Source organism: Megalobrama amblycephala, linkage group LG8 (genome assembly GCF_018812025.1).
Source record: "Megalobrama amblycephala isolate DHTTF-2021 linkage group LG8, ASM1881202v1, whole genome shotgun sequence".
Classification (NCBI taxonomy): domain Eukaryota; kingdom Metazoa; phylum Chordata; class Actinopteri; order Cypriniformes; family Xenocyprididae; genus Megalobrama; species Megalobrama amblycephala.
The window spans coordinates 25674882-25695168 of record NC_063051.1 but is presented as its reverse complement, the minus strand read 5'-3'; the positions used below and the strand labels follow the sequence as shown (position 1 = coordinate 25695168).

General features: G+C 37.3%; 1 protein-coding gene across 5 annotated transcripts in view; it reads right to left on the bottom strand.

Moving 5' to 3' along the window:
• Window positions 1-536: 536 nt before the first annotated feature.
• The window catches only part of ccdc88aa (coiled-coil domain containing 88Aa), a 40148-nt gene continuing 20397 nt past the window's right edge, over window positions 537-20287 (bottom strand). Inside the window, exons 10-27 of one of the 5 annotated variants that reach the window (XM_048200256.1) lie at window positions 19586-19744; window positions 19099-19245; window positions 18823-18970; window positions 18004-18581; window positions 17790-17917; window positions 17521-17662; window positions 16157-16309; window positions 14536-14697; window positions 13728-14005; window positions 12022-12165; window positions 11119-11305; window positions 9748-9893; window positions 6760-6852; window positions 6431-6648; window positions 5195-5278; window positions 4745-4924; window positions 2771-2836; window positions 537-2683 (exon numbers count right to left, since the gene is read on the bottom strand). In XM_048200256.1, the coding sequence (XP_048056213.1) occupies window positions 1992-2683; window positions 2771-2836; window positions 4745-4924; window positions 5195-5278; window positions 6431-6648; window positions 6760-6852; window positions 9748-9893; window positions 11119-11305; window positions 12022-12165; window positions 13728-14005; window positions 14536-14697; window positions 16157-16309; window positions 17521-17662; window positions 17790-17917; window positions 18004-18581; window positions 18823-18970; window positions 19099-19245; window positions 19586-19744 (3705 nt within the window). In that variant the 3' untranslated portion in view covers window positions 537-1991. Of the gene's footprint in view, window positions 2684-2770; window positions 2837-4744; window positions 4925-5194; window positions 5279-6152; window positions 6320-6430; window positions 6649-6759; window positions 6853-9747; window positions 9894-11118; window positions 11306-12021; window positions 12166-13727; window positions 14006-14535; window positions 14698-16156; window positions 16310-17520; window positions 17663-17789; window positions 17918-18003; window positions 18582-18822; window positions 18971-19098; window positions 19246-19585; window positions 19745-20287 lie in introns of those variants that run through there. The other 4 variants (XM_048200258.1, XM_048200259.1, XM_048200260.1 and 1 more) reach the window with 4 other exon arrangements.

The following is a 20287-nucleotide window of genomic DNA, read 5'->3' as shown; positions in this document are numbered from 1 at the left end:
GTTAATGAGAGTGGAAGAGAGCGCTGTTCATTCACTCCCCCCTCATTTCCTGCCTGCCCTGCACTGAAACCTATTTTTGTACATACACATTTTGTACATTTAATATCTTCTCTATAGTGTAAATACATCTACATGTTATTTGTCTATATGTTGTTGTTTTCCTGTGTACTGGACGCTTCAACAAGACAATTTTCTTGTGTGTTAGCATACTTGGCAATCAGTCTCATTTTCATTCTGAAACCGTTGTATACTTTTTTTTATTATTTTCTCTCTAAATTCTCTAATTTAATGTTACCAGTGCTTTGCCAATGTAAAGCCTTCTACCATGCCAAAAATCATACTTGAATCTCGAATAAGCAAGTACTTGTTACTTTTCTCAGCGCTGCTCTGAACGAACCAATCACAGTCTTGTGGGATTATTGAAGAAAAAACATTTTTGATTGCAAATGTGGATTTGTTTGTACTTCAGTTACGAACAAAATGTGTCCAGTATGACGTACTGACATTTAAATGAGGATTTCTGAGCCACCAAACCACATTTTGTCTCATAGTAAAGTTATTTTTATTATTTCATCAAAAAAGCGTACAATCTTTTCTATTATGTATGTTTCAAACCACTTCTGCTAACAGATGTAGGAAACATAAGCACAAAGCATCACAATATGAGCAAACAAAGCTGCAGTTTTCTTAAGTTAGAAGGAAAACATTTTAAAATTAGATAAAAAGCAAGATACACAAGTACTCTGAGATATTTACTGGTTTTAACAAATACAGGGTGCATTTCAGCTAAAAATAGACAACAAAAAACACTCTCTGCTCTTCTATTCTGCAAAAAGGGAAAATGACTGTAATATACAGCAATCAGAACAAATGAACCACAGCAGTATTGATGCTACATGCACAGAGGGACACTTTTTTTTTTTTTTTTTTGTAATTTAAAAAAAAAAAAGAACATTTAACACATGAAATACAAACAATACAAAATACATTAAAAAAGAACAAAAACAAAACAAGGAGTGATAAAGAAAAAAAATAAATATGTCAACCAAACCAACACGTCAAGATAAACTAAGGGTCGTAGATAAGTATTGTTCAAAGACAAGGATTGTTTCTTGGCTGCTTCCTGACTGATTATGCCTGAATACACCTCAGATGGCATAATCATAGTGCATAAATTGGCTTTCACATGTTCATATTATTTATATGATTCTGGCATAAATAAGTCACAACTGATTTCATCAGAGGTGTTTGCATACTGTAAAACCTTTTCTAACTTCCAGCTAAAAGGGCATATTCTCAGAACTTTGGCTAACATTCTGGCAATGTTCTCTCAAAGTTATAAACAAACTTTTATTCCAATGAAGTTAATAGAATGTTCGCTCAAAGTTATATGGTCTTTAATAACATTCTCAAAATGTTAGCACAAAAACATTATTTATAAACCTTGTGTCCCAGAGAAACAAGCGCGCAGCCATCTTAAGAATTTTGTGTTTGAACTTCAATTTTTGCGGAAGCTCTGCATGTTTCAATGACATCACTGTCGAAGAGCAATTAGCTGGTGAAGTGGATTTACTTAGTGTAGAGTTGTCGAACGTTATCATGAGCATTGTGATGTTTGAAGTGGATGTCATAACAAATGTCAGTAGACGGGAAGATTTTAAAACTGGCGGTTTATTCATAAATCTGTAAGATCTTACCTTCATGCTGTAGAAATATAAATCGGAAAGACAGAACACAAGGAGCGCAGTGCTGAAAAGGGGCGGAGCTACATATAAGGCCTATACATCATTCATGGAACATTTTTTTCTGAAACATTTTAATTGGATGCTCATCTAACATTTATTTTAATGTTACTACTTGTTTCAGAATGTTCAGAAATCCAGAAACAAATGTTTAAAAAACTGGACGTTTTGAACATTCAGATAAATAATGTTTTCAGAACTTAATATAAACATTGGCAAAACCTTCTTAGAACATATTTTTGTATCACCTTAACTTGACTCACTGAAAATTGTGTTTGTAAAGACTGAATCTATGGTGAATGCTGAATCAAAAAGGTGTTCCGGTTTGCGGTTATCCTCTTCCAAGACAGGGCTTCCTTTTAAAACCTCGTCACTGTGGTCAGGATGAGTCATATGAGGATCAGCGCCGTTCTTATTTGACGCCGACCCCACTGACTTCACTGACATAGTGCTATGGACACTGGCACGGCGACTGTTGCCCTCTGACGTGGAGATGACACAGCTGGCGCGGGGTAAAGTGGACAGAGCCTGGCCTGTTTTGGGGCTTCGCATCGGAGTAGCAAAGCAATTCAAACACCCTGATACAGAGGAGGACTTTCCTTGTGTCTCGAGAGCAGGTTTAGGATCAGACTCTGTACTTTGCACGCTCTGAGTTTTATACAGTCCAATGCTTGCTTTGTCCAGCTTTTGTGCTAAACGATCTCCAGTGGATCTCCCACTGCTAGACCTCCGTACTGCACTCCCTGAGGAGCAGTAACCCTGCCTGAGCTCCTCGTGGTTGGGTCGTGCTGGTGAAGGGGAGTTACTGAATTGGTGCCGGTTGGACGGGAATGGATCTGGAAGGGGGCTGCCATCACTGGACCAGGCCTCGTTCTCCAGGCTCACGCTGAACTCACCACTGCTCGCACTGGGGGCACGACTCGATTTGCCATTCAGGCCAGCTGAACATGTCAATTAGAGGAGGTTATAGTTCAACAAGATTATGAAACTCTCAGAAAGTTATATTTGGTCTACCGATATATTCTTACCATGGTTTTGGCCTTCTGCGCCAATTGCAAGACTTGGTGGAATTGTGTCTCCTTGAAAATCGTTACCTGAAGGGACAAATGTGTGAACACATTTAGAGTCCAAGTTGAAAAGTGACTTTTATTTTGCAAAACAGTGAAGCACCAAAGCAGTGAAATGGTGCTCAGGTATTATTGGTTGCCAAAATGTTGCCAGGGTATTGCTATGCAGTGGTTTTTAGCATGTTGCTATGTAGATGCTATGATGTTCTGGGTTCCCAATGTGTTAATATGCAGTTGCTATGGTGTTTTGAGTGGTTTTAGCATGTTGCTATGTGGTACTAGGTGTTTTGGGTGGTTGGCAATTTCTAAAATGTCCTAAGTGTTTTTTAGCATGTTGCAATGTGGCTGCTACGGTGTTTGGGTGATTGCTAGTTCATTGCTATGCACTTGCTAAGGTGAATGGTTTTAGGATATTGCTAGAGTGTTTTGGTGGTTACCAGGGCATTACTATGGAGTTGCTAAGGTGTTCTGAATTTAAGCATTGTTCTGGGTTGCCAGGGTGTTGTTGTACAGTTGCTAAAGTGTTCTAAGTTGAAGCATGTTGCTTTGGGGTTGCTATGGTGTTCTGGGTTGCCAAAGTGGTGATATGCAATTGCAAACCCTGCATTCATACGGGACGTCGGCATCAACGCTTGACGGAGGGCAACAGCCAATCACATTACTTTCCGGTGTTGCATGAACGCAATTGGCTAGCGTCTGTGATCTGATTGGCTGATGCCTGAAAAGTTGAGAAATCTTCAACTTCTGCCATGAGCAACGCGAGTGAAGCGATGCGACAGAACCCACAATTCAGTTCAGCAACGCATGACGTCACCCATTCAAAGTAAATGAGAAGCGTTAACGTCGACGTCCCGTGTGAATGCAGCGTAAGAAGTTCTGAGTGTTTTTTGCATGTTGACATGGTTTTCTGGCTTGCCAAGATGTTGCTTTGCAGTTACTATGGTGTTCTTAGTGGGGTTTTTTTTTATGTTGCTATGTGTGCCATTTCTAAAGTGTTCAAAGTGTATGGTGTTCTGGTCTGCCAAGGTATAGCTATGCTTTTGTTAAGCTGTTCTGAATGGTTTTTAAAATGACTGCCATCTTTTGAGTTTAGTGAGAGTTATGGATAAGCTTGCCATTCAATTCTGATCTTGATTCAATATTCATTTGGCTAAATATCAGGCACAGTAGGACTTACATGTTAATTTTTCCCAAGGAAACAAATCTCTCTCAACTAATGCTGTAAACATAAAGGGAAACCTGTCAGCTGGTATTATTATTAAAGGTTAAAATTAACAACTCATTTTTATATTACAATTAATATAATGCTGTTTTTATAATAATGTTATAACATTTTTTGAATGACAGAAGAGTAAAACTATTATACATATGTAATAAAGTGCATATATTTAGTAAAATGCTCCTCTCTAGAGTTCATTTTTCTAGCTAACATGGTCTTTGAGTGGCTTTACGTGACATACTGTTCACAAGCTGTTTTATTCACGTCTTTCCGCAGTTGAAACAATCATTTAACAATTACATAGGACATTATACAATTATGTAAGCTGTACTGTATCTTTCAACATACCTTATGTTCATTCATGTTTATTTGGTGCTATAACTAGTAATAAAGAGGAACACAGATCAGTTCATGTGCCGCTTGAACTGAGGCGCTACAGCGATCGGACGGTCACGCCACACTGAAGAACGCCAAAACGATATTTGTTTAAAATAAAATTTACAGGATTTGAAAGCTGAGACTTTGTTTCATATCAAAAGTAACCTGCTCTGTCTAGTCTGTTGGCGCATTGCCAGTCCTCTTTGCTCCGTGATATTTTTTCACCGCGTGAGAAAATGGTTTGAGTATAGCAATAGTAATAGTGATGCTTGTTACAAACACCATTAATGACAGATGAACTGCAAATATCTGTGATATGTACAGTTTTGACTTAGTACCTTGATTACAAATTGTTGTATGATTGTCTATGGAAGAGTAGGGTGGAAATGATGATGAAGATGTGGAGTGTTTTTTTGAAATGGCAATGGTATGCTGCATTATTTGCTCTTCTAGCTGATCTTCCTGCTGCCCGGAGTCCTCATCCAAACATCCCTGTGACTGCAGCAGGTCATTCATTGCTGAGATGAAACATGACAAGAGATGAAGATGACATGAGATGACGTTTATGGGGCTGAATTCAAGGCAGAATTTGTCTTAAAGGGAGTCAAAGCATTTATCTTGCATTATCCTTTTCTCATTCTTTGAAGAATAAAAGGCCTTGATTTACTTTTAAAAGGCTTCATAGGAAAGCTATTATGTTGCAAAGAAAGTGTCATGTATATAAAAAAAAAAAAGCAATGACAGGGAAGGCACAGCCATTACAGGAAAGACAGGATGTGAGGTCTTACACAGAGATCGGCGGAAGATAGAGTTGACTTTGTCTTTATCCTTTGGTTTGTTACGCTTAACATGAAACATTTTCAGGGCGCAGACTTGATCACCACAACGGGAAACATAAAGACAAAAACCGAGGGAGGAAAAACATGACAATACAAATGTTTGTGAATGCTTTCATAGGAAAGAAGGAAATTATTTGAAAGAACGTGAAAAATCACATAACCACAGATACATACATCTTTTTTTTTACTACCTACTAGGAATGTTAAGACATTTTGTTAAATACTCTGTGATTTTATGATTTTACGAAATGTTTTCTTTCTTTCTTGTTTTAAAGAGGTCATTTCAATATTAAAACATTTTATTATACAATATTTCCACTTATGAAATTAGTTTTTTAATTGGAGCTTATTGACTTGCATTGTTTGGACAAAAACACTTCTCAAAACATCTTCATTTCTGTACAGAAGAAAGAAACTCATACAGTTTTTAGAACAACGTGAGAGTGAGTTAATGACAGAATTTTATCCCTGGAAACATCCCTAATGATTCAGATTCTGACGTCAGAATTTTGAGTTCTGAAAATTAAAGTACAATATGTTCTCTCTCTTTTATCTCAAGCAACATTTAATTCCTCATGATATGACCCCTTTAAAAACACAAGAAATATTGGTAACACTGTACAATAAGGTTTTATTTATTAACAGTGCTTAACTACATTACAAGATCTAAAATTGTACGAGTTAACATTAGTGCACTGTAAACTAAATTTGTATTAACTAACATAATAAAGGTTAATAAATGCTGTAACTCATCATTGTTAGTTCATATTAGTGCATTAGCTAATGTTAATAAATGAGACATTATTGTAAAGTGTTACATAAATATTTGTGTTGAACAGTGTGGAAAAGATGGAGGACCAAAGATGTGACCCACAGACTTGAAATAAATCAGCAAACATACATCAAATAACTGCATAAATATTTAATTAGAGTAGCTGAACTCCTCTTGAAGTGCTCTGTGGCGCCAAGGGCTTGGGGAGCAGAAGTTGATGAGTTTTCTAATCAGCGGATTCTGGGGTGAGTTACTACCCTTTATTTGGCTGCTCCATGCTATTCTGTTCTCACTCTCCTGACCTGGGGATGTTGGGATGAAGGGTTTGCGGTTTATTAAATGGCTTGTTTCTGGTTGTTCCTGGCTGGAATGATTGGACTCTGACAGTTTCATGTAACTGAGGTGATACTCACTGCTGCTCCGCTTGGGGGACACGGTGTCACCATTAAGGGAGTTGGGAGCAGATTCCTCTGAGCCCTGAGAACCCACGAAGGAGCCGTTGTCATGGCAGCGCAGGTCATCCAGACCCTCGCATGACTCGGACCGGAGAGTTGGAGAATGGACGTGCTCCTGATCACGAGCCCTCGTCTTCATCAACTTCCTCATCTTCAGCGTTATCCAGTTGCCTCGTCTTCATTGAGTAACCGTTTGAGGAAAGACAGAAAACATGATAAATAAAAACATAATCTTGCTGTTTTTAATATATACAAGAAGCCTCTCTTAACATCACATTAGACAGTACCTGCGTGGAGGCGATGGGTCATAGAACTTGTACTGATCCATGATTTTCTCTTCCAGCTTTTCCTTCTGCCTTTTGAGTTCATTCAGTTTGTCTCTGTCAAAAATACAGTACAGTTAGTACAACCCGAATTCCGGAAATGTCCCTACATTTTTTAAATTTGAATAAACTAAAAGACTTTCAAATTACATGAGCCAATATTTTATTCACAATAGAACATAGATATCTTAACAAATGTTTAAACTGAGAAATTTTATAATTTTATGCACAAAATGAGCTCATTTCAAATTTGATGCCTGCTACAGGTCTCTAAATAGTTGGGACGGGGGCATGTTTACCATGGTGCAGCATCTCCTCTTCTTTTCAAAACAGTTTGAAGATGTCTGGACATCGAGGTTATGCGTTTCTGGAGTTTTGGTGTTGGAATTGTGTCCCATTCTTTCCTGATATAGGTTTCCAGCTGCTGAAGAGTTTGTGGTTGTCTTTGACGTATTTTTTGTTTAATGATGCACCAAATGTTTTCTATAGGTGAAAGATCTGGACTGCAGGCAGGCCAATTCAGCACCCAGACTCTTCTACGACGAAGCCATGCTGTTGTAATAGCTGCAGTATGTGGTTTTGCATTGTCCTGCTGAAATACACAAGGCCTTCCCTGAAATAGACGTCGTCTGGAGGGGAGCATATATTGCTCTAAAACCTTTATATACCTTTCAGCATTCATAGTGCCTTCCAAAACATGCAAGCTGCCCATACTGTATGCACTTATGCACCCCCATACCATCAGAGATGCTGGCTTTTGAACTAAACGCTGATAACATGCTGGAAGGCTTCCCTTCTCTTTTGCCCAGAGGACATGGCGTCTGTGATTTCAAACAAGAATGTCAAATTTGGACTCGTCTAACTATATAATACTTTTCCACTTCGAAACAGTCCGTTTTAAATGAGCCTTGGCCCATAGGACACGACGTCGCTTCTGGACCATGTTCACATATGGCTTCCTTTTTGCATGATAGAGCTTTAGTTGGCATCTGCAGATGGCACAGCGGATTGTGTTTGCCGACAGTGGTTTCTGGAAGTATTCCTGGGCCCATTTAGTAATGTCACTGACACAATCATGTCGTCTGAGGGCTCGAAGACCACGGGCATCCAATAAAGGTATTCGACCTTGTCCCTTACACACAGAGATTTCTCCAGTTTCTCTGAATCTTTTGATGATGTTATGCATTGTAGATGATGAGATTTGCAAAGCCTTGGCAATTTGACATTGAGGAAAATTGTTTTTAAAGTATTCCAAAATCTCTTTATGCACTCTTTCACAGCTCTGCCCATCTTTACTTCTAAAAGAGACTCTGCCTCTCTAAGACATCCCTTTTATAGCTAATCATGTTACAGACCTGCCTGATATCAATTAACTTAATTAGTTGCTAGATGTTCTTCCAGCTGAATCTTTTCAAAATGTCTTGCTTTTTCAGCCATTTGTTGCCCCCGTGCCAACTTTTTTGAGACCTGTAGCAGGCATCAAATTTGAAATGGGCTCATTTAGTGCATAAAAGTGTCAAATTTCTCCCTTTAAACATTTATGTTATCTATGTTTCTACTGTGAATAAAATATTGGCTTATGTGATTTTAAAGTCTTTTAGTTTTCATTTTATTCAAATTTAAAAAAACGTCCCAACATTTCCAGAATTCGGGTTGTGCAGCACTTACATGCCATAAAGTTATCTACTGTGCTCTAAAGCAGTTCTTCTTAACCTTTTTGACTTTTGACACCAATTGTCCACAACAATATGCAATGGCCCTGTGAATTTTCCAGATTTGATTAATTTACATGACTATCCAAGGTCTAGAAATCACACTTTTAAAAATGGGCTTGCTCATATACATATACAGGTTGTCCATTAATGTGAGAATAAGTGTTATTTTAGTATTACTATTATACTATTATATTTATTAGACACTATTATATTTTCATTCATATTTTTGTATTAGTTTTTATTTTTATGTTTTGTTTACATTTAAATTAAAAAAATTTGTATGTTTTAGTAATTTTGTTGTTTTGTCATTTTTATTAGCTTTTTTTTAAAGAATATGTCTACATAGTTTTCATTAATTTTTTATTTCAGTTTTAGTCATTTTATTACATCAACAAACTAAATGAAAATGAGAAATGTTCCCTTGGCAACTATCTGAAATAAAATGAGTTTTATTTCAGTTAAAGTTTATTAATATTATTATTATTTACCCTGGTTATTATTATTATTTACCCTGGTTAGCCAGCTGTTGATGGATACATTAAAATAAGAAATATCTTGATTTTTAGTTGTTTTAGCTTATTTTAATGCTTGTTTTGTTAATATTTAAGTCATCTTGAGCCCTCTAATGGGCCCCAGTCCCCACTGCTCTAAAGTGATGGTTCCTAATGGGTTTTTCTTAAATTCTCAGATTTTACATTTATGTTGTTTATTGATAAAGAATAATCAGAAGTCCTTAAAACACGAACCATGAACCATCAACATGGCATATGCTGAATAGGAATATTTACAATACTGGTTGCTATATGTCTCTTGAATTTCGATGGGTTCATGCTCTTGGTAATTCACTGCACAAAACATATAGTGGTCATCACAAACCATGTTTATCTGCAAGTCAACCCATATTTATTGTTGTCTGGGTTGTATTTGACCTTGCATATTTTTGTTTATGGTTTTCTATAATGAGGGAATGCCGAACAGCCTTCCCATATTGGCATATGCGTAATTTGTCTTCAACCACACGACAGACGAATTGTGCACCTATGCACAAGACTTTTATGTCAACAATAAAAATATGGGAATTCTTTTGTCTTCCCATTAAAAAAATTATAGGGTTATCCTAAGCATAAATAACTTTGGTCATTTGAGAACCACTGATTTGCAGATTTACCAGTATATAAATAAACTGTCTTTAACACAGTTTTGTCTTTTACTCTATTACCAAATAAATGTTTCTCACATATATTGTCTCTGTTCCACATGGAACAGATCCTTGCTCTCCATAGTCTGATCTAGTAGGGTCCGGTTCTGCAGCATCAGGCTCTGGATCTGGTCCAGCAAGTGGCGGTTCTCTTCCTCCAAGTTCCCCTTCAGCTGGGTCAGCAACTGAACAGATACACAAAAGGAGGTGATTCATCATGGACTTGAAAATATTTAATAAGTAGCTTTGTTTAAAGGTGCCCTAGAACGTGTTTTCACAAGATGTAATATAAGTCTAAGGTGTCCCCTGAAAGTGTCTGTGAAGTTTGTGACACTGTCACACAAAATGCATGTTTTACCGCTCTATTTATTACAATGATTTTATGTATAATGGAGTTTTAATTGGTTTACATGTGTTTTAGTCCATTTTATTCCTCTTAACATTTTAAGTGTGTATGTCTTTAAGAGATGAATGGTTGGCCTGTCATGTGACCAGTCACATGACAGGAAGCAGGAAAAATATCTGTATAAAGAGAGCAGCATGGCAACAAACAGAGACTCACTAACAGTCATCTTAACTGGATTGTGGAGTTACCATTTGCGGACTTACCTCTCCAGACACAACTTTTGGACTATCACTACTTGGACATTTGTATATACACTGGTGGACACTCACATTGGGACTTTTATCAGCACACTAGGATTCTTGGACTGTTTTAGGGTATGGTATTTGGGACTGTATGCTTTTAACAGACTGAGTTTTCCTGGTTTTATTGTGTTGTTTTAAAGTTCCTGTGAATATTGTAAATACACAATTCTTATTTAACTTTATCACCGTTTTATGTCTAATTCTTTTAACCACTAACAAACTCACACAGTAAAATCTGACCCCATTTTAAATCATGTGACTCAACCAATTTGGCTGATCGTTACAAGTTTCAGCTCAAAATACCCCATAGATTTTTTTTAATTAATTTTTTTAACTGCCTATTTTGGGGCATCATTATAAATGCGCCAATTCAGGCTGCTGCCCCTTTAATTCCTTGTGCTCCCCGTCCCCGAGCTCGCGTTATGTTGAGATTCGCCTGTTCTTCTGAGGTCTTTTAAACAAATGAGATTTACATAAGAAGGAGGAAACAATGGTGTTTGAGACTCACTGTATGTCATTTCCATATACCGAACTCTTGTTATTCAACTATGCCAAGGTAAATTCAATTTTCAATTCTATGGCACCTTTAAGAAGCAACAAAGTTAGGGTGATGGCAAGACTGTCCAGTTGCTACCGGCACTAACCAGCATAAACCAGCCTGGACAATGATATGCTCTGCAGGTATGTAAAAAAGATGGAAGTAAAATCTTCTAAGAACACTGTGCTCTGTTTGAATGACCATGCCTAATGGGTGTTATATACCTCACACTGGTTGGTCAGTTTAATAGTAGTGATCTCCAGCTGCTGGTTCTGCTCTTTGAGTTTGGACAGCTCTGACTCCAGCTGTGTCTGCTCCAGTTTGCTGGAGTTCAACTGGCTCTTTATGCTCTTGTGCTCAACCTGAAGTCCCTCATTCTCTGCCAACAGCTTCTGGTAGATCTGATTCAGCCTGGGTAGAGGACAAAGCACAATGTTTGGTCCAAATAATAAAAGAAGACATGAATCTTTATTTATAACTACACAACCAGGGCTGGAGGAGTTTTCCAAAATGATAAAGCCATGTCACCATTGTCACGTTTTCATATGGTTTGGAACATATGGAACACCTGAATCCAATGATTTGGAGGGGTGTCCCAATACTTTTGGCTTACTTACTTTTTTATTTATTTATTTATTTATTTTTACTAGTGGGTGCAAGACACTATAGTTCATTTGAGGATAGCAAAATAAAGTAAACTGTGACATATTATACCTAAAAAAATTCTTCATTCAGTGGACTACCAGTAAAATTGATAAAAATTTGGAACCAAAAATTATTCAGACACTTTGACCTGACCATGTTTTGCTTAAGTGTTATCTGAATTAAGATTATTTTTTTCTGACACAGTTTAACTGTCAGTTTGAGATCCTGTCATATTTTATTACCATTTTCTTAAACTATAGTGAATAAAATGTAATAATGAATGAAATGTTCAAGCTGTCTGAATAAATTTTGGTTTGACTGTGTATATATATATATTAACATACATTTAAGCTAATTTTATTACTGTAGATTAACACTAATCTACTAAAATATAATATTTGCCATTTTACATTTATTGTGACAGCTTTTTTCTGAATTTGGTGTACACCAAGGAAACACACACACACACACACAGCACTGACCAGTCTTTCTCATCTCTGAGTCTTTGGCACTCTGTTGTTGTGTTCCTGTTTGTGCATATTTCATTCTGCATCTTCTGCTGTTCTTCTCTGAGAGCTCTCTCTAACCCCTCCAGCTGAGCGCGCTGTTGAAGTAGCGTGTTGTACCTGTAAATGTAAATGTGTCATAATTTGATGGTGACTGGGACTTGCTTATCTAAAGCATATATATATATATATATATATATATATATATATATATATATATATATATATATATATATATATATATATATATATATATATACCACAAAAAGGGTTTGTCATGTACAAAAGTTAAAAGTTTAATGCAGCACAGAGGCAATAATAATTGTATTTAATGCTTTTGTGTCATTATCCACCTTACTTTACAACACAGAACTAGAAGAGACTTTTGATTCAATAGCAGCAACCCATTAAGTTATGAAAACATTATTCCTCAATGTTCTTCTTTGAACATTCAAAATATCACGTTTTTAAATTGTTTTGAAAACAATTTCTTTTCTTGGTTATTGCAAACGTTAAGGGAACATTTCATTTGATCATTTTTACAAAAATTATGGGAACGTTACTTTTAAATGTTCTCTAAACATTCTTAAACAAGTAGTACAATTTAAATATGATGAACGTCTATCTAAAACATGAAAAAAAAAAAGTTCCATGAACAATAATGTTTTTGTGCTAACGTTTTAAGAATAAGCGCTTTTCGATCGTGGGGCCGAACGGATCTTACAAACGGTACCAGTTGTGTTTCCACTAAGGCCTGGTACGGCTCGTTCTCGGTTATCTAACCGTGCTGAATCGTGCTGGTAGAATGCGTGAACTCAACTGACGTTGGCACACAGGATTGGTCACTGATCTGTTACCTGGCTACCAGTTTCTCTCTAGCTGGCTAAGCGCTCTATTTGAGCAATGTAAACACAAATTAATAATAAAATTAAAAAAAATATATATCCGATCATCCTCAATAACGTGGTCATTATTTACAACTCATTTCATCAGTAAACCGTTACGTTACCAAGGCAACGACTGACGCTTTTGTATTACATTCCAAAGAGCGGCCGTTATCAGCCCTACAGTGGAAAATGAAACCGTACCAGCTGGCCCGGATCGCCATGGAATGGAACGGTTACGCAATAACATATAGCGGCTAATGTTATTAAAGACCAGATAACTTTGAACGAGCGTTCTCATAACATTACTGGAAGTTTGCCATAACCTTGCCAGAACGTTAGCCAAAGTTCTGAGTATGTTTCCTGTTCCAGGGTAAATAAATTTAAGAATAACAAAGTGCAGTAAAGCTAGTAAAGCTATTTGCGCTACAAACCAGTGTGTTTGATTACGATAATAAATTGAAATAATATGATGACAACCAATACCAGTTTGCAATAAATGAACCACACAGACCACAAGCACCCCATGCTAGCCTCACTAACATCTATTCCAGCAGCAATCTACTGTAGCTTTCCCAAGTAGTCTCCCTTCCAGGTACTGACCAGACTCATTCCTGCTTAGCTTCAGTGGGCATTCAGTCTTGGGCTACAGAGGGATATGGCTACAATAATATCAAGCAGCATAATGGACTGCAGTTGACACTGAAAACCTCGCACATTCAAGTTACCTTTATGCAGAATTTTGAATCAGTATCACAACCTGGCACTGTAAAGACATCTTATGGTATGTGTACTAACCTGTCCTCCAGTGATCTGTGCTCTATCTCCAGTGTTCGGTGACTGTTCTCCATTGTTGAGTACCTGTGGGAGAGCACCTCCAACTCTGCTGACTGTCTCTCATGCAGGACGCTCAATCTCTCGTGGTCCCGGAGAAGAAGTTCATTAACGGTGCGCAGATCTTCTCTCTCCCGTAGTGCACCCTCCCTCTCAGCCTCAGAACTCTGCCGTTCCCGCTGTAGCCGTTCATTATGGGCCATCAGAGAGGAATTCTGGGAAGATAAAGTGGACTTCTCTACCTAGGAGAGATTGAGGAGGTCAAAGATAGGCCAATGACTGATTAGATCTAAAATGGTTTCCACTTAAACCTTTAATATTTTATTATAGCATATACATTACTATTCAAAAGTTTGGGCTCTGTAAGATTTTTAAATGTTTTTGAAAGAAGTCTCTTTATGCCCACTGAGGCTGCATTTATTTGATCAAATATACAATAAAGACAGTAATATTTTGAACTCTTATTACAATTTAAAATAACTGTTTTCTATTTTAAAATGTAATTTATTCCTGTGATGGCAAAGCTGTATTTTCAGCATCATTACTCCAGTCTTCAGTGTCACACGATCCTTTAGAAATCCTTCTTGTATGCTGATTTGGTGACCAAGAAACATTTCTTATTATTCTTATTACATTTCTTATTTATGCTGAAAACAAAAAATAATATTTTTGTGGAAACAGTGATACATTTTTCAGCATTCTTTGATGAATAGAAAGTTGTATAATACCTATATTGCATTTAAGGCAGGATTCCTAATTTAATGTGACTTACCTGCAGTTGTGCATTGTGTGTCTGCAGTGCTGTGTTGTTCTCCTGCAAGGAAGCCGTCTGGTGTTGCAATGCAATTATTTGTGCCTGCAACCCATCTGACAGTGCCTGCAAGGTCTGCAGTTGTGTTTGCAGTGCCTGTTTCTCAGCCTGTAATGTTGCATTCTGTACAAGACAAACCAAGGGAACATGTGTCCAGTGCCTTTAACTTACCCAGTGTAGTCTGATGCTTACAACAGCAATATTGTATGTTTGATTCCCAAAGAACACATGTACAGACAAAAAAATTATATGTTGAATGCGCTGTAAAGTTATAAAGATACTTTAGTAATTAAATATTACAACCCGAATTCCGGAAATGTTGGGACGTTTTTTAAATTTGAATAAAAAGAAAACTAAAAGACTTTCAAATCGCAAATTTATTCACAAGAGAACATAGATAACATAACAAATGTTTAAAGGGAGAAATGTTACACTTTTATCCACTAAATGAGCTCATTTCAAATTTGATGCTTGCTACAGGTCTCAAAAAAAGTTGGCACGGGGGCACCAAATGGCTGAAAAAAGCAAGAAATTTTGAAAAAATTCAGCTGAGAGAACATCTAGCAACTAATTAAGTTAATTGATATCAGGTCTGTAACATCATAGCTATAAAAGGGATGTCTTAGAGAGGCAGAGTTTCTCAGAAGTAAAGATGGACAGAGGCTCTCCAATCTGTGAAAGAGTGCGAAAAACTGGAAGAAAAACTGGAGAAATCTCTGTGCATAAGGGACAAGGCTGAAGACCTTTATTGGATGCCCGTGGTCTTCAGGCCCTCAGACGACACTGCATCACTCATCAGCATGATTGTGTCAATGACATTACTAAATGGGCCCAGGAATACTTTCAGAAACCACTGTCAGCAAACACAATCCGCCGTGCCATCTGCAGATGCCAACTAGAGCTCTATCATGCAAAAAGGAAGCCATATGTGAACATGGTCCAGAAGTGCTGTCGTGTCCTGTGGGCCAAGACTGTTTCCAATGGACTGTTTCAAAGTGGAAAAGTGTTCTATGGTCAGACGAGTCCAAATTTGACATTCTTGTTGGAAATCACGGACGCCATGTCCTCCGGGCTAAAGAGGAGGGAGACCTTCCAGCATGTTATCAGCGTTCAGTTCAAAAGCCAGCATCTCTGATGGTATGGGGGTGCATAAGTGCATACAGTATGGGCAGCTTGCATGTTTTGGAAGGCACTATGAATGCTGAAAGGTATATTAAGGTTTTAGGGCAACATATGCTCCCCTCCAGACGACATCTATTTCAGCAGGACAATACAAAACCACATGCTGCAGCTATTACAACAGCATGGCTTTGTCGTAGAAGAGTCCTGGTGCTGAATTTTGTACATAACATTGTAAAAGTTTAAACATTTGTAATGTTATTTATGTTCTATTGTGAATAAAATATTGGCTCATATGATTTGAAAGTCTTTTATTTTTCATTTTATTCAAATTTAAAAAACGTCCCAACATTTCTGGAATTCGGGTTGTATTTCATGCTAAAATCCCCCCTCAAGTATTTAAACAGGTTGACTGTGGGTCTGAGTTTGGTTAGGTGGACACTGCCTTCTTCATGAGACTCACATTTCTCTCCACCTCAATGAGTCGATCTTTGACCTTAAGCAATGCCCACGTGGCCTCCTGACTGTCTCTGTGCCATGCCCTCTCTGGTGGAGAGCATTGTCCTGCCTTTTCCTCCTCCTCCCTCTGAAGCAATGCCTCATAGTTCTGTTTGACCTGCAACAGTTCATCATTCACAAATCATATTAGTGGAGAGAGAATATTCAGGGGTAGGGAAGGGATAGTTCACCCAAAAATGAAAATTTGCTGTTAATTTACTCACCCTCAGGCCATCCAAGACGTAGGTGTCTTTTTTTTCTTCAGTAGAACAGTAAAGAAGGTTTTTAGCTGAAACCGCAGGCCCACAGTTTTAGCTTAAAATATTTTTTACATTTCTACTGAAGAAAAAAGACACCTACATCTTGGATGGCCTGAGGGTGAGTAAATGAACTGCAAATTTTCATTTTTGGGTGAACTATCCCTTAAAGGTGCGAAAATCGCAAAATGTGTGTGTGACCAACTTGAACTAGTTGTGAAATATGCGTCTGGAAATTACCAATCACATGAATTCCTATAAAAATTACTAAAAATTTGCTTAACAACAGTGAATGTGACCACAACTTTAGAGACAGATCAATCATACAAAAATGCATGAGCTCAACATGGCAGTTTTTAGTTGGAGTCATAGCTTAACAGTTAGGGCCTATGCTCTGACATGCTGCAATACTAATATATTCGTTTAATGCAATGTAACGCTTTGGACAAAAATGAACAGCCAATGACCATATTGGACCAACTTGAAAAAAATAAAAATTTTAGCCGATTTAAGAGTTTAAGTTTTGGACTTTCTCAGCTAACACAAATATGTTCTAAGAATGCTTTGCTAATTTTGCTAATTTATGAAAACATTATTGCTGAATGTTCTCTGAAACTTTCAAAACATCCAGTTTTTAAATGTTTTGAAAAAAAAAAAAAATTCTTGGTTATGTATATAATAAGGGAACATTTTGCAAACATTATGGGGATGTTACTGTTGAATGTTCCCTGAACATTCTGAATCAAGCAGTAACATTTAAAAATGTTAGATGTCTACTAAAAACTAAAATGTTTCAGGAAAAAGAAGTTTTGTTAATGATGTATAGATAATGTTTTTGTGCTAACATTTTGAGAACATTATAATAAGACCAGATAACTTTGAACAAATGTTTTATAAACACTACTGGAAGAATGTTTGTTGATTACTTTGAAATAACATTGCCAGAACGTTAGTCAAAGTTCTGAAATCATTGCCTTTTAGCTCCCCTTTCAAGTTGAAGTTCCCCTTTCAAGCATGTTAGTAAAATGGCTACCAAGTAAACTGTCTTGCTTTGGACTTGGCTTCGACTCACAGTTTTGAGATCCTGTCGTAGTTGCTGGTTTATCTTGGCCGATTCCTGCAGACGGGCCTCCAGGGCAGCCATTCTCTCTTTTTTAATCTTCAGGGATTTCATTAGAGAAGACTCCAGCTCTGACTCCAACTGCTTACACTTACTGAGAGTGGAAGAGAGAGTGATGGAGACAAAGACAAAGTTGGCCATTAGACATGTCTGAAAAGGAATCTGACATTTAAAAGTATTACCTTGGGCTTGACTGAATATATAAGTGAATGTCTGGATACCCCTGGTCTACTGCCTCGTGATCTCCCATTCGTTTCTCCTGGTTTAACTTCATCCTCTCCAGCTCATAATTCAATTTCTCAACATCAGATTCTTTCTGTTGCAATTTCAGCCTCTGGTCCAGCAGTTCCTAAAGCAGAAAATAGAAAAATGAAGAAAAATAAGAAAACATTGACAAAGCATAATAATCAACAAAGCATTCATTGCAGTGATGACCTCTCTTAAAGTCATCAGCGTCCTCTTGTCTACTCCAGCCTGTTGAATCAGCTCCTGGTTTTCCTTCTCCAGTTCTTTGTTCTTGGCACAGGCCTCACTAAGATAGGTAGTCTTTTTAACCAGGGTACGGTTCTCCTTCTCTAGAACTGCCAACTTCAAACTGCTACTATTCAACGAGGCCTCCTGGATCTTCACTTGCTGCTGCAATCTCCGATTCTCCTTCTCCAGACAACTCCTATCTTGCTCCAGATGTCCATTTTCATGCACTAGACCTTTGTTTTCTATATCTACTTGACCTTGGTTTTGGTTTAAATTGAATTCATGGAGCTCTACTTCAAGACAATGAAGATTGCCGTTAGTATTTTCCAAGGATGCATGTAGATGTTCTGTGTCAAGGGACTGATTGTTGGTCCTCCCATTTTCCTCAATATTTTTAGATTTAGAAATAAACTCATCCAGTGGGTGACTGGTTCCTTGAAGTTCTTCCAGGGACTTCAACAACCTCTGGTTCTCCTTCTCCAGTTTCAGCAACCTGCTCCATGTCTTTTCAGTTACCTCCTGGCCCAAAGACTTCAGCTCTAAAACCATAAACACATTTTAGGTTTATTCATGTTTAAGTTTATTTATTACCTGTCAAATGATCAATGAGATGGTAGTGAAATCCATTTTTTCTACCATATGTGTCTATGTTTCTATCAAGATGTTGGTTTCAAAGCAAAGCCTGGAGTAACTTAGGGTGTCTTATTCAATGGAACAATGGTCCACGAGCATCACATTTTAATATGCCATGACATGTTAAATTGCAGTGTTAATATATACCTGTTCCTGAATTCTGTTGAGGGTTCTTGGCGAGTTCTAGCTCCCAGCCCAAGCGCTGTGATTCCTCCATACTACTTTTCTGAGAGAGCTCCAATATGATGTTCTTTTCCAGCAGCTCCTCTATTTGTCTCCTGTCCACAGTTCTTTCCTAAAACAGATAAGACAGCCAAGTCAAGCAGATAATAAAACAATTTGGAGTGGCAAAAAGAGAAAATGGTTCAATGGTAGTAATATTGTAGCAGATCCTTTTAATGGGTACCATTTACTTTTCCTCACCTCTTCCATGTCATGAAGTTTTGCCTCTAGTAGGAGGTTGTGTTTCTCCAGATGGTGCAGTTTGTCAGATCGTAATTTGATGCTCTGTAGCTGTTCCTCCAGCATGGCCTTACTTTCCATCAACACCTGATTATCCTCCTTTAGCTCCTGTCATTGCCAAAAAGTACGATTTTTTCAGTAAGATTTTAAATAAATGGTGTTCTTTTGATCTTAACATTCATCAAAGAATCCTGGAAAATCATTCATAATAATTTATGTGTTTTGAACACCAAATCAGCATGTTAGAATGATTTCTGAATCACTGACACTGAAGACTGGAGTAATGACTGCTGAAATTCATGCTGAAATGAATGCTATTCAGCTTTGCCATAAAAATAAATACAATTTTTAAAGATATTCAAATAATAAAAAAAACAAGTTATTTTCACAATATTACTGTTTTCAATGTATTTTTGATCAAATAAATGCACCCTTCTTCTATACACACCTCCAGTTTGGTTTTGTAAAAGTTCATGTTGTGAAGTTTATCTTTGTAGCGAGCCACTTCACTTTCCAGTTTGTCTGCTCTGATGGCTCTCTCTTTCATCGCATCTAGCTCATCACGGTACATCCTGGCTGCTCGTGCATCTGTTAACAGCTGCATATTCTGTCACAGAACAAAAGTAGACAGGATAGAGGCAGCAAGGAAGAACTAAGTAACATTAAAGGAAGGAAGAAAAAACTAACATTAAAATAATGACCTTAGCAATATTTAAACAAATATAGCACAACTAAATTGGACATTTTTTTATCTTTTGAAATAAGAGTTTGGTGTACTAGAGTCTGCCTAGAGAATTATTATCAATTATAGTTTACCAACTGTAAGTGACATTTACATCACCAGATGCAGAAGGAAGGCAATCTGTATTATGAGGGACCTTGCCCAACCAGAAAATGGTCTGTTTGCCACTCTCCCTTCAGGAACAAGGTTGTGCAGCATTAGGGCTGGAACCACCAGGCTAAGAAACAGTTTCTTTCCAGAGGTGGTGAGACTGATGTACTCTAGTCTACACCATAATGCTGCATTTAAAATAGAAATAGCTGTACTCTATTGTGTGATGACGATATTATAAATAAATGTTATTTGTACACTGTTACAGTGATGAATTGATTTCAGTCTTTAGTCTTTTAGTCTTACTGCTTTAGCTGC